Consider the following 14,863-nt stretch of genomic DNA (forward strand, 5'->3'; position numbering starts at 1 on the left):
CTTTCCTTTCCACCGCAAGAAAAACCTACAACGATTAAATTCATACTCTAAAATGTTCTAATTTTCAAATACACCCTTTTAAAAGATCTGCCAAAAATGTGCCTGCATAATTTGAAAATGGCTAATACTTTAACGATTAGCATCTATGTACATCATTTGCAAATTGCTACCACTTTGACGATTGGCAACTGAATTTTTTTTCCTCAAAAACTATGCTCCAACATTAGTTTTTTTTCTGTCTTTTGTCAAACATAGAGAGAAATTTTCTAGCATAGCCAAAAACTAGTGACATGGTTAAAAAATTCCTTAACTAGATATTTTTCTTTCCAAGGAATATATTGGATAGAAAAAATCTCTTGTAGTTCCTATGTGTGATAGTGAAACGTAATTGGGCTTAAATGCAATAAATCTACCTTTTCATCTTTACTCGTATTGTTATACCCCGGCATATTTTCTTGAATAAGAATGTGATTTGTTGATCGTGCAAAGATTGTTAGATCCGGGGAATACTAAGCAGATTTCCTTTCTTTGTCATATCAAGTAAGGGGACACATGGTTCCTGCTCAATTAGAATTTATTTGTTTGATAAAAATTTATGTGCCTATAATGCTGTACTTAGCTGTCAGTTTTCCTAAAAATTAAAGTTCATTTCATCGAGAACAAAATATTTTCTTTGTGTGTGGGTTAAAAAAAAAAAAGCATGCTTTTAGAGGAAGAGATATTATTTTATCAATCGAGTCACAGGTACCTACACATGTTCATACCTAATGATTTTTCACAAAATGGTGACGAAACATATAACTTAGATATTATTTTCTCAATTGCGGCGATCCGTAATTTAGAACCAACTCCTACAGAGTACCACTTTTCTGATATCAACAATATATTAAGAAATTCGCCAATTGAGAGAGGTATAATGCAACTAAAATTTAGAGAGTTTAGTGCATTTAACGCTTCTCAAAAAAATTACGTACTAATAATCTTTCCTCAAATTTGGATGGAAATTTGGGTGGAAATTTTTTGGCTACTGTAGAGTTAGTGTACATCCCTCCAACCCCTTCCGTTTCCTTTCCTTTCCCTCCCGCTGAAAACGGTCAAACAATGGAAATCTGAGCTTTATCTTCATTTTTTATTTTCTGCCCAAATCTCCAACTCCCAGGCTAGGCCTTAAAGTCTAAAGTCTAAACCCATCGGTAGCATCACCCGCCCCAAAGCGAGTAAGCGACTAAATACGCCACCAGTTTGCTAAAGCAACCGAGTTCCACATCAGATTTCTCCGCCATGGCTCTACGCTTAAAAGGTCCGTCTGTTTTCACCCCAACCTTTGTGTTAATAGATTTGTTTTCATATATGTTGTTGCCAATTTGTAGTTCCTAATTTTTTGGTGATTTTTTTTTTGTGCGTTAAGAATCTCTTGTGTGCTTCTTTTATCTCATGTTTACTCAAATTGCCTCAGCAAATTAGTACATATGGAAAAGAGTAAGAATTTATGTCATTGGAAATTGTCCTTTTCATTTGTTTGCGGTTCAGTAGGATGACGAGCTCTGTGATAAAAAGATTGAATCTTGCAAAAAAATTTGTCTTCAAAGTTGGGTTGTTCTTCTTTTTTCTTTAATCCTTTTTGTGTTTGCGGGGGGAGGGGGGAAGAGGGGTAATGGGGTATTGTCTTTGTAATTAAAAGTTCTGAAATTTGGGGATTTGCAGCTTGGGATGTAATGGCTGCTAGGTGTACTTTAGGATCTGTTTGGTTTTTGATTTTATAATCAGAAGAATTTTTTTAGTTTGTGTTTGGCTGCTGATGGGAATGGACTATACAGGAAAATACCTAGAATCTTGTTGATTGCAGTTCTCAGTTTTGCTCTACTTATTCTTTATGAGAAATGAAATGTGGCCTTATTCGACTTGGACTCTGAATTACTCCCTTTCCATTGATAAAAGTCGATAAATATGATTAATTTGTGAATTTAAAACGTTCAATGCAAAAAGTTCCTACTGCCAATAAGGGTTAGTTTCTTGTTTGTTTTTGACTATATTGGATCTTTAATTATCTTCTGATGTATTTCATTGTTGTATTGATGCTCTGGCACCTCCTAAGAGCTACTAATTCTTGAAGGGATGGTTGCAGTTTTGAGTAAGAAAGTGCAGAAGTTTGAACGGAGGGGTATGCAGAATTGTAAACTTAACCCTGAAAGAGTGCCCGCTTTAGACGCCATACTTAATGATGTTTTTGATGTCTCTCGTCCTAAGCCTCATGATTATGATGTCCGGAAAGACTTGGTTCGGATTTTTAATGAAATCGCAAGGGAAATTTTTGGTAATTTTTATCTGTTGTTTTTCTACAATGTGCACAAGTTTTTAGTTTTTAGAACCTTTAAGTAGTTTCATGCAGCGAATTTCTTACCCATGCACAGTTTACTGTTTGTTTCAGGCAAATCTACTGACATTCCTATTGTGGAGGAATTTGGCTCTTTTGTGATGGATCTTTTCAATGCAAAAAGCGATTTAGATCTTTCTTTCAACTTTACCCAAAGTGGAGTTCAGATTACACGGGAGAAGAAGATTCAAACGCTTCGGAAGCTTGCAAAGAAGTTTTATGCCTTGCAAAGTAAGTGTGTGTACCTCATCTATTTAATTTTTTCTGGAATCTGACCTAATCTTTGCCAGCTTCATAAAAAATGAAAGAAAAGTGTTTTTAACCACCTAGTTGTCTTGTAATTCCCTCTGAGTAATGCCATTGCTGAGTTGTGGTTAAAACATCCGTTTTTGTTAGAGATGAAATGGATAAGCTGCAAATTTTTTCAATCTGAGCTTGGTAGTTAGTAAAAAGAGGAATCTTAACTAAAATCTTCTTTTCATGAGAAAGAGTAGATTGTTGTTCATAGAGAAAAAACTTGGTTGAAGGCAGTATGTAAGGAGCAGGGTATTATTTTAAAGAACTAAAAAGGTTATGAATTTCCATTTAATGAAGATGAAAGGATGCATAAAAATCATGAGAATTCTGGAAAAGAGGAGAGTAGACCACCCCCCCCCCTCCCTCTCTCTCTCTCTCATTTTGACAAACATTTTATGTGATCACTGCCCTGCTTTCCTGACCATGCTTCTACTGTTGCTGCTCCATCAAAATTCTCTACTTAAGACTACTTCACTTGAAAAGATCCCAGTTAATCTTGGCATCTCTACACTATTGCCAATGCCTGTCATTTCAATTCATGCATGGATATTTCCCATTTACCTCATTAAACACTAGCAGAGTATCAGCAGCCGCTAAAATTCTTATAGAGGTCAATGGTTTTCTACAGAATATTCTAGCATGATGAAGCCAATTAGAAACACCAGTAAGAAGAAGGTTCAGAAAATTTGTGTAAAATATGTTATATTGTTTGTGCTATTAACAGATAATGCAATTAAGTGCTTTATGAGTGCCGGAAATTTTTTCCCATTTCGACAAGGAAATTACCAAGACCTAGGAATTTGACCTATGTTGGAGTATATTTATTGTATCAATTGCAACATTTCAGTGTCCATAGTTGTGTTTTGGTTGCTAATACAGGGGTAACTTAATATTCATTATTCCATCAATCAATGGCCTGGTGGTTAGAAAATTTTTTAGAAATACAAGAAACAACAGAGCATTGTCACCATTTTAAATGACGCCAATATTTGCAATTTTATCACGTGCCATTTGAATTTTAAATGGATTACATGTGGACAGTCTAGTGTGTTAATGAATGGAAATAATATTTCCTTTATCTCTCTCTGTTACACACACACACACACACAAAGCATGCAGTTGGACACGACAGTGTCAGTAACAAGCACATTTTTATTTATCAGTTTGCCTTGTAGGGACTTTCCTGACTTTTTTTAGCTATTTTTGTTGCTTATACATTTAATTGGGGTGAAAAAATGTCACTTCATTTTCTTATGGGAAAAAATTGGGTTACTTGGAGAATTGTAGTTTGTTATCAGATTTACGTATTATACTGTTCAAGTCAACAAGCGAGAAAGCCCCTCTTTGTCATTAAAAATGTATGGGACCCTAATTAAGACATGGATCTCAGGATATAAACCGCATAACCTAAGAGTTAAGCTGTAAGCATGCCGATCATGAGGGTTAGAAGAGAGCTTCAGCTTGTTCTTGATTAGATTTTGATTTCTAACTTATTGCTCCTTTTCTTTCAGTTCTTTTTTTATTTTTGTTTTGCTCTCCATGAGTGCAAGAGTGAGTAGGCAATTGCAGGATATTACTGTAAAATTTCCTGGAGACGCGTTCAAATGTTCTGCATAGACCACAGTTCGGAAAAAATAAACAGAAACAATTTAAAGGATTGCGAACATGATACCCAAAATCTAACTGAATGCTTGTCCAGGCAAGTGTTTGTTTGTTACTAGCATATGTGATTATTTTGAATGACATAGGTGTAGCCGAGGAGGCCTTGTCCTAGTGGCTAAGGTTGATGCTCCAACAATTAGAGGTCCTCAGTTCAATCCCTCCTTTCCTCTCCCCACTTCTTAAATCCTATGGCTCCCCTGCTAAAAAAAAGGAAGAATGACTTGGGTGTAGAAGTGTAGCTCATTCCTGCCACTCTTGTAGTGGCAAAGCTGTTGTTGTAAGAATCATTTGATTCTGCTGTTTGTTCATCTAACATAAAGTTTTACCACAGTAGGCGTAAATTGATTCTGCTGTTTGTTCATCTAACATAAAGTTTTACCACAGTAGGCGTAAATGTGATTTAGCTGAACTTACTTATTGGGACTTCTTGATACATTTAAGTGGCAATTTGCAATGTATAAAACTCAGGATATTGCGATGGCTAATGTGTCACTTCTGGACTTACCGGATTTATTCTTACATGTGTACAAAGGAGAAAATAAGAAGACTTTATGCTGCTTTTCATTTTTTTTCCCCGTTGTTTAGGATGAAGTTAAGCACTCTTGTTTGGAAGCCAAATATGTTTTTGAAGTTTAGATAAAGATAGGAATGAGTTTCTATTTGAGGATGTTTGCTTCACAAGTTGGGATATTTCTGATATATGCATCTTTGTGCTTTAGGTGGCGGGCATGTTTATGGTGTACATCCAATTACGACTGCCAAAGTTCCTATTCTTAAAGTTGTTGACCGCGGAACTGGTGTTGAGTGTGATATATCAATTGAAAACAGAGATGGGATTTTGAAATCTCAGTTAATTCGTATATTTTGTTCTATAGATGAAAGGTTCCGGAAGCTAAGTTTTTTGGTAATTGTTATATACTCGAATTCATCACTATATTCAATTTGGGCACTAATTTTTGCTACATATTCTCAGCTTTACAGTTCCACAAAACCTTTAATATTACTTCTCTACTATTGTAATAGTTTTCTAGTTATTGTTTGGACTGATGAGCAGAATTTGTATTTTCCTATGGAACAAGTTAATTATCATGCTTCAATTGTTATGTGGAACTGAAACTTCATAGTTGAATTTATCCAAGTGAACAGGTTTAGGAAGTAATTTTTGATATTGTACTTGAAGGTTTGGTGTGAGAATAGAAGGTTGGATGTGGGTCTCTGAGGAGAGAGTGATGATACTTTCCAACATTTTAGATGTACCGGTGTCTGTTCTAGGAGTTCTCTGCATAAACATGATAATTCTTGATTACAGGTACAGCTACTACAAACATAGAATAATGAAAAGCTACGGTACGAAACAGTAGAATTGTGTTATTAATACGTGGAGGCTTTTAAGTGCCTCAAGTGTAGTTCTCTGCTGAGCAATTACATAACTTCAAACTACTTTTTAGAGGTGAACTGATAGTTCCTTTTGCTAAGATATAAACTTTAAGTAGGGAATATTAGGGGATATTAGGGAAATTAAATAGTTTTGGATAGATGTTAGACAGATGACATATGGGAAGTGAAATTTGGAGGACACTAGATTATCTATTATCTCTAGGAAGGACTAAACTGTTACTTGATGCAAAGTGGAGTAGTTTTGGAACTGACTAACAAGTCCCACTTTCACTTTGGTCTTAGGGAATGCATGAATCTATATAGTCTGCATCCAAATGACATTGAGAATTCCTTTGTCATTTTAAACAGCATGCTGGAGTATCTCTTAGCTGTTTCTTATCATCAGCTTGGTCCAAAATTATTTTGGTGAATCTCAATGTTAGAATTTGTACTGCATTGCTTGCATGTTACCTGGACTTTTTTGAACTTTTTTGCTTCTGATCTCACTGAAAACCTGATATATCATTGCAGATGAAAACATGGGCAAAGGCACAAAAGATCAATAGCTCAAAAGATGGAACATTAAACTCTTTATCTATAATACAGTTGGTTGCTTTTCATTTGCAGGTATGATTGTGACTCCAATTTAATCTCTATTGCCTTTTTGTTGGATTATCTGTAGCACTTTAATTGTACCTTTGCAAAAACTTTTTTGGCAAGCACTATCCATGTAATAATCATGTAATATTTGCAATATTACATTCTCCATGCTTTATTTTTCATTCTCCTTACATATTTATTACACCTTTCCTAGCCATAGCTTGTCAGTCAAATTATAGTTGAAATCTCATAGCTATGGTATCAACTACCCTTCAGAGGGATAAGATATGACAACTGTAGTTTAGGTGATGAACCGAGAGAATTAACCAATAGTAGACATTTGGCAAGTGGCAACTCAACCACAATGCTTTCATTTCAAAGATTTGTGATAGTCTTCTTGCTCCTTGATTTCAGAGTGAATTTTGTAACAGGAATTACATTTCCTTGCTGTATAGTTGTTAGATTCTTTTCCTTCATTTTGTACCTAGGTTTCAACAGTTGACATTTGAAATGAGTTTGTCATGTTTTACATACTTTTGTCCTGCTCAATACTGTGTGCATCATCTTTGATGAAGTTCTGCTTTTCTCTTGTTACTGTCTCCGCAGACACGGAATCCTCCTATACTACCTCCATTTTCTGCCTTATTTAAAGGTAACAGTTCTCCTTTAAGAATGTGGGATAATGTTCTAACAATATGGTTCTGTTCATCTGTTGCATGTGAACAGAAAATGGATGTGGTAATTTAGTCGGCAATATGATGAATCTGTTTATCAGAATTAGAAGATTAGATGTGGTATTTGATGATATGTATGAAACATGAAATGGGAGAGTAGTAAGCAACTGAATGGAAAATCTAAAATGGGAGAGAACTTGAGATAAAAAAGATTAATGACTCTTGATGGCTTGGAGGCTGCATCCTTTTCAATGATGTATTGGAGGTAGTACTGGACCTTCACATTCATCTATGCTATTTCTGTGATGTTTATTGATTTCCTTTTTCTTTTGTGGTGTGCATATTTGTTAACTGTTTTCATCATTAGGCTTGTTCAAAGATGATAAAGTCAAACTTTGGAAACTTAAAATGGAAAATTCTTTGCTGTAAGAGAGGGTGTTTTTCTGGATGATGATTCACTCAATTTTCTGAACTAGAGTAGGAAGGCCAAGATAACTTGGTTATACTAAACTATGTGGTCATACATATAAATGTTTAAGAGCTAGGTTATATTTTGTGGATGTCATGAGGGGTGTTTTTGTTGTTATTGTGAGCTGTTCTTTTGCAGTTTAGGTTGATAAAGATATGTAGTTCATTTTACAAACATTCTAGAAAATACATATAGCTCAACATTTCATGGCCCTGTTAACTTGCAGAGACGTGAAGCTCAAAAATTTATTTGTTAGGATATTATCCTCAGGGATATGTTTGTAAGAGGAGGCTTTGTCACCAGTAGTCCTAAACCGACTTCAGCAATGGTTATCCAAAAGGCCAAAACAAAAGATGGGATTTCTTCATCCCACCAGCTAATCCATCTTAGAATGCAGAAAATCAACCAGCCGTTATAAGACGTGACATTAAGAGAGAGAGAGAGAGAGAGAGAGATATTGCACCAAAACAGTCTCATTAACAACATATAGTATTGGAAACCAGTTAAGAAAAAAGACGATCCAAAAGGCTAGAACAAAGTCAGTAGTTCTTCATATACCCACGACCCATCCCCCCCGGCCCCACCAAAATAAAAAATATTAAAGCTAAGCAGAGAAAATATTATGATCTAGAGGCCTATCTTTCCAATCTGAAAAGCGAAGAGGACTTTGGAGAATGACTTTGTTTGAAAATTGAGATGAGATTATGCATGGTTTAATTACTTGACTTTATAAAATCAAAACCATTGATAATTGTTCCAGAGTGGCAATCTTACCTCTGTAGATGAGAACATCTGCTGCTTTATTTTCCACTGCTTTAATTGTATGTTGATGTACTTTCTCTTTATTTCTGTCCTGTTGACTAGATGATGATTGAGGGGAAACCTCGAATAACTCATTTGCTCTTGAGGCCTTTTGTTACTTGGTAACTGTTAATTGCTGAAGAATAATGACATCTTTCAGATGGTACTGATCCTGCATCAGTGGCCAAGCTGCTGAGTAACTTTGTGAACTATGGAAAAAGTAACAAAGAAAGTGTAGCTGAGCTCCTGGTTTCTCTACTGATGAAGGTAATGCTTTTCATCTCCATTCGATGCTAAATTAAATTATACAAAGTGCTATCTGTCCTTTTTACAGTGAATACTGTCCTTTGTAATTGGACTTGAAGAGATACTGATCTTTTCATTGTTTTTTAAAAATATGAAGTTGAACTTCAGAAATTAACTTTGAAGTCAATTTTACAATCAACTCTGAAGCAGTTATTGTGCCAGATTATCTGACTTCTCAGAATTTGACTTCTTGTCAAATTCCCAACACTTCTTTGGTTTTTTTTTTTTTGGGGGGGGGGGGGGGGGGGGAGGGAGGATGTGTGATGGAAGGGCGCATCCTTCTTTTTCTTTAGTTGTAGGAGCGGTCCATCCTTGTTTACAACCCCACCAGTGAGTTTCTTAGAGACAAAAATGAAAAAACAAAAGGAAACCCTCCTGCAGTTGTGAGACTCCACTCCGACGGCAGGCAGCAGTGTGACACCTTTGGTGATGGTAGCAGCAGTACTGTGGGATCAACAGTCCCAACTTGTGTGGGTTTTTTTGGTTTGGAATAATGGTGGCAAATGAGATTAGGACCGGATATGGTGGAGGGAAGAGTGGAAAACATTTGTAAGGATTGAGAAGGGGAGGTCTGAGAAGAGAATGCTCAGGTCTGTGTAGTTTTTTATTTTTATTTTTTTTAAGAATTTGACTACAAATTGCTTTCTGATTGAATCAACCTCATTGTAATTGGAGCAGGCAGCGTAACAGCATAAAGTTGATCTGTCTAAAATTGACTATGTAGTCAGGTTCTGAAGTTCAACGTTATTATTATGGAAAATAAAAGATCAGCATTTCTTTAATTTCAAATTAGAAGGACAATATTGGGGTAAATATTTGCATCACCTTCATCTTTTATGTTTTAATTGTTCTCGGTTTTCATTTTCCCCTTTTGTAGTTATCATCAGTTGAAAAACTTTGGCCCAAAGGTCTCTGCGCTAGTGTCTATGAAGGTTCTTGGACATCAAAAACTTGGGCTTCTAAAGTTGGCGCCATTAGTGTAATTTCTCACATATGATAAAACTTTTGCTGCTTCTTTCTTTATGTTTAAGAGGTTCTGGACTCTGACAGTCAAGCTTGCAGGTTGAAGATTTTACTGATCGGTCTCAAAATGTATCAAGGGCAGTGGCGGCTCCAGAAGTTAAAGTTATTTACGAATGCATTCATCAGTCTATCCGGCATCTTTTTGCATTCATGGATGGCCAAATCGACGGATTCAAGTTGGGGGAACTTTTATTTGGCCAGGTTGCCAAACAGCTGCTAGTGAGTGCTGGAGTTGCTAATTCTAAGATGAAGGTAGTCACACCCTCAGTCGGTGCTGTTAACACAAACAGAGTGCTGCCTCCTTCTAATACTCAATCGGCCCAGGCAAAAGGGGCCCAAAATAACATACGTTGCCAAAAGAGAGAGCATGAGAGTCCTGCTGATTCCACCCTGACCAAAAAGATGCGGTATAGTGATGGTTGGAGTGGAACTCTTCCTGGCAGTTGGGGAGGAACGTCATCTGCAAATTGGGTGGCAGGACAGCAACTTCCACATTTTGAGATGGAACAGGCACAAAAACATCTGGAACATTGGAGAATATTGCCAAACACTGGCTGGGGAGGTACTCAGCAACCTAATGCTGGAGGTTGGAATGGAACATGGCAGACTCAAGCTCCATCTTATCATGCTGGACCATATTCTTCGAGTTCAAGTAACCAGCTTTTCCCTGCTTCATTGAGACTTCATTCTGTTCAGACCAATCCATCCACTTTTGGAACTTCGTGGCCCTCTTTCAGAACAAACTTACCTCCTCAGGGTACCCAACAGTCACATTAACGCATTTCCAGGTAAATGATGTCATGGAAATGAATCTCTACCTAGCTCTCTCCTGCAACAGGATTTTGTATATCATCTAGAGTTAGACGTTACAGATAATCTATTCTTACAAAGCAACGGCAAAATTGAAGGATTCGAGCAAGAATCCATGCACTTCAGTCTACCTCAAGTGATTCAGGGTTTAAATTTCTTTAGCCCCCTCCTGTTTTGTGGGTGTTTTTTGCACAATTAGGTGGGGGCAGGTTGGTGTAAATGAAATGCCAAGGGTTGAATGTCTATGCTTCAGCTTGTATATGGTCCTAGTGTTGTAGACTTGATACTGAGAAGGCATAGGATTTCTCCTAAGAAGAAACCATGCACCTCTGTTGATCACCTAGTACTCCATGTTCATGAATTTTTTTTTTCCCCTTATGCGCTAATCTTCAACTTTCTGAGACCTCAAAACTCCGGAATAACCCTCAAATTCTGTAGCAAGTTGTACGTGTGGCTATGCTGATATCCGGTCTAGCAGCATCATTGAAGTTTGAATCCCTTTTCCAATCCCTTATTGGTATGAAATGAAATTGTGAAACATATTGAATCACATATCTTGAAAAGAATCCTGTGAGAAGCCCATAATGGCTTCTTGTCTCAATATAAGATATTTACTGTAGAAGTGTGGATGGCTCTTTTTGGATTGCAAACTTTTCCAATGAATATTTCGTTTGTATTATAAATACATTTTCTAACTCACTTTTTTATGTTTCCAATCATCTTTTTATCTCATATACATCATATTATATTACAGTAATTATTTTAAATAATATTTTCAATAATACTTTATCCAAACACACTCCTTGTATCATTGACTATGACGTTGGCTCGAATTTTGAAAATTATCAATTTGCTATATCAGCCTCAAAAGTCGATATCTGGGTTATGTATGGTCAAATTTGAAAACAAGATGCTACGATCTGGCAAAGCTGCTTTTTTTGTTTTGTTTTTGGGCAATGCTGTTTCTTGTTTCTTTTCTTTCTTAGAAGATGAAATACATATATATATATATATATATATATATATATATATATATATATATATATATATATATATAAAAGAGACGATTAATAGTAGACCAAAATTACTCGTTCTTTTGATAAGACACATTCAATGTTGATTTTCGCGAAGAATCATTTATAAAAAGATGGGATAATTTTGCAAGCCTCCTTTAAGGTTTATGACAATTATTACTAACTCCCTCCATGTTTTAAAAATTATCCATACCTCCCTTGAATAGTAGCTTTGGGTTTCATTTGCCTGATGCGTGTGAAAAAAAAAATCATAGTAATATCTTAAATCACCCTTAAATAGTTTTTTGGTTCTAAATCAAATTATTCAATGAGTATAATCAGTTTTTCTTCTAGTCTCAAACATTTTTCTTTGCCAAAGGATTCAGTCACCTCCACCATATCTTTAGTTTATTATTGTATATTTGTTTTCTATTAGTTGTTTATTGAACTAATGGGAAGAAAAAAAATAAAAAATAAGAATGAAATACAGGTGAATTAAAAGGGCATAATAAACACTGAATTATGTGAGATATGAAAATTTGGACTTTGGAATCAGATGAAAATTTCTCTGTAGCGGTCTGAAAACCCATGAGAGCCATTGGAACCACCAAACTTCCAAGTGTTGAAAGAATCATTCCCAAGATTGCAACTACACTTCTTCTTGCCTTCTATTGTCCATAACCAAAAGGGTGCTCTGGCTTTATACTGGTATTTGTAACCTCATACAATGGTAAATTTTGCCTTGAACCCCTCTTATCACCACTATCTGGATCTCTACTTTGGGTTGTGTTTGGATTGTAAGTTATTACACTTTATTTACACCTTATTTACACACACTGATTTGCTTGCATCATCAACACATTTTTCAATCACCTTTTTATCTCACATACATCATATTAAAAAAGTGCTACAGTACTTTTTTCACAAAATTATCCCAAATAATTTACAATCCAACAAAATGTTCTTCTAATCCCAACATGCTTAGTCTTCTTCTGAGTTTTTTTCTTTTTAGACCCCTTGAAGACCACATATTCAAGTGGGGCAGGAATTGTTTCTAATTCTAGTTTTAGAGATTCTCTAGGTTCTTGCATATCCTGGACATGGCTTGCTTCTTCAGATTCTTTAATCTCTTCAATGTCAAGTCTAGGAAGTGGATTCTAAATAGTATGAGCCTATTTTCCAGTCCCATGCAGCTCCATTGTTGGGTTGCCGAGGCAAAAATAATTTGGCCAAAAGTTATTTGCTTGCATCACAAACACAATTTCTAACGCATCTTTGTATCTTTTTAATTATTTTTTATCTCACATACATCACATCACAAAAAAATACTACAATAATTATTGCAAATAATATTTTAAATAATCTCCTGTCCATCTCCACGCGTATGCCTTTCATTCACTAGCATCCAAGGATTGAACCTTCTTCCTTACTGTAATTATAGCGGGACTAAACTCGTATTCATTGCATTAGAGAGAATTTCTCTCTATTACGCTCTAATAAAATTAATTTGAAAATTATTTTTAGAAATCAGCATCATTCGTAATATATTTCATTACTAGTATTAGTTATACATAAAATTTGGTATGAATTTGATTGAGTTTGCTGTCCGATTAATCGTTCCAAATTTTACTACAATTTTGGTCTATTTTTTCATAGTTCAAATGTTTCATATAAATTAAATGCCAAAATATTCTCAATTGAATATTATTTTTTAACATGTTAATCTAGAGATCAAAAGAAAAGTAATGACACAATCAGATGATTTACAAAAAAAATTATAGTAATTTAGATATAAATAAATAGAGAGATTAATGGAGAGACATCCAATGGAAAGGATCCTGACCTTATATAACCCAGATCATCTGCTTTGTGGTTCCTGTATGGCATCTTAACCAGATTTTTTAAGACAATTATTTGCAATATGGGCATACTTATGACTGCATTCAAACAAGATACAATGTAAACTCTTCCTAGAATACTATATATTTCTCGAGTAGCATTCCACCAGCCCAGTTTACACAAGGGTTGATGTTCATCAACCCTTGAAGCTGAAGTTCGACCTCCACATTGTTATGGTCACAAAATGTCCTTGAACCATCCAAGGCCACCATTATAGGCTTTTGACATTCCAAAATTTCGATAATTTGGACATTCAAATGGACCGGTTTGAATATAGATCAGTTTCAAACAAACTTTTGGATTCAAACAGTGGCGGAGCCAGAAAAATTCTCAATGGAGGCAAAAGCAACACTAAAATTTTTTACCTACTCTTTTTTTAGTTTTTAAACAAAAAAATATTCGCCAATAAGTTGAAATGAAAAATATTTTTTTAACTTACTTCAAATGGAATTTTGTGGTCCACATATCCTTTTAGAATATTAGTTCATGAACTAAGTTAGAGGACCATGTAATTCTTTTATTTCCTTCATAAGAAAACTCTGGGGGTACATTTGAAATTATATCAAAATTTTATGGGTACTATAGGAATTCAAAGGGACAGTGGGGGCGTGCCCCCACCTTAAATCCGCCACTGGATTCAAATTTCTCTTTATACAACCCTTATAAATGGAAGTTAGACTTTTTAACCAAAAAAAAAGAGATTATACACTAATAGTGTTATATACTATTATGGTTGGATTCACGACATACATGTAAAATTTGAATTTCAAATTTAAATTTAGATCATGTGTCATACATTAATGGTGAAAATGCATACACTATCAGTGTATAGAAATTTCAAAAAAAAAAAAAAGTACCTGGAGTGCTAGAATGGGGACAAAATATCGATAAAATAATCTTAGTGGGCCAAAGTGTAATTGACCCTAATCAAAGAGGACTTTAGTGTAATTAAGCATAAGGACCATTATAGCACTACTTTTTCCAAACATTAAAGGAAAATACCCAGTTTTGGTCCCTAAAGTTTGGTATAGGAGTGATTTTAGTCCCTAAAATTTGGGTTAAAGCAAATCTAGTCCTTAATCTTTGAAATTGGAAATACATTTAGGACAAGTGATCAAATTTTTCAAATTTTATTAGAATGGAGTCATGTCACCTTTGCCTAAAATTAAAACAAATAAATTAGGATACTAAGGATTAAAATCACTTGGATAATCACACGTGTGTAACTAAAAAAAGGGAAATTATTAAAATACAAAGATATACATTTAGGCATCCCAAAATTAATCTCGATCCCGACTTTTTTTCTGTCTCCCTTCTCCTCTAAAAGAAAATGCAAGACCACAATTTCTGCTGACAAGGGTCATATGACTCCATCCTAATAACAATTGAAAAAAAATTGTCCAAGATGTGCTTTAATCTAGAAACATTAGGGACCATATTTGCTTTGACCCAAACTGTGGGGACTAGAATAGTTTTCGTGCCAAAATTTGAGGACCAAAACTGCATTTTTCTCAAAATTTTATGGCGACGAAAAGGATAGAAACGGCAGCGTTTTCAG

At 35.2% G+C, this 14,863-nt stretch overlaps 1 protein-coding gene across 4 annotated transcripts; it reads left to right on the forward strand.

Moving 5' to 3' along the window:
* The first annotated feature begins 862 nt into the window (after positions 1-862).
* LOC113702383 (protein HESO1-like) lies at positions 863-10,804 on the forward strand. Of its 4 annotated transcripts, none has more exons than XM_027223568.2 (9): positions 863-1,300; positions 2,114-2,314; positions 2,429-2,605; positions 5,053-5,237; positions 6,242-6,337; positions 6,917-6,962; positions 8,415-8,521; positions 9,438-9,539; positions 9,623-10,804. In XM_027223568.2, the coding sequence occupies exons 1-9, from the start codon at positions 1,282-1,284 to the stop codon at positions 10,358-10,360; spliced, it is 1,671 nt and encodes a 556-aa protein (XP_027079369.1). In that variant the 5' UTR covers positions 863-1,281; the 3' UTR covers positions 10,361-10,804. The 4 variants fall into 4 exon arrangements, with proteins under 4 accessions (XP_027079369.1, XP_027079371.1, XP_027079370.1 ...); XM_027223570.2 differs by having other exon boundaries at positions 865-1,300; positions 2,126-2,314; XM_027223569.2 differs by lacking the exon at positions 863-1,300 and adding an exon at positions 1,312-1,479.
* The last annotated feature ends 4,059 nt before the right edge of the window (positions 10,805-14,863 follow it).

Source organism: Coffea arabica, chromosome 7e, assembly GCF_036785885.1.
Source record: "Coffea arabica cultivar ET-39 chromosome 7e, Coffea Arabica ET-39 HiFi, whole genome shotgun sequence".
In the NCBI taxonomy this organism is placed as follows: Eukaryota; Viridiplantae; Streptophyta; class Magnoliopsida; order Gentianales; family Rubiaceae; genus Coffea; species Coffea arabica.

Coding starts and splice junctions, on each gene's coding strand:
- LOC113702383 (XM_027223568.2), top strand. Junction 2,606..5,052: donor GAAGTTTTATGCCTTGCAAA/GTAAGTGTGTGT, acceptor TTTGTGCTTTAG/GTGGCGGGCATGTTTATGGT. Junction 6,338..6,916: donor TGGTTGCTTTTCATTTGCAG/GTATGATTGTGA, acceptor CTGTCTCCGCAG/ACACGGAATCCTCCTATACT.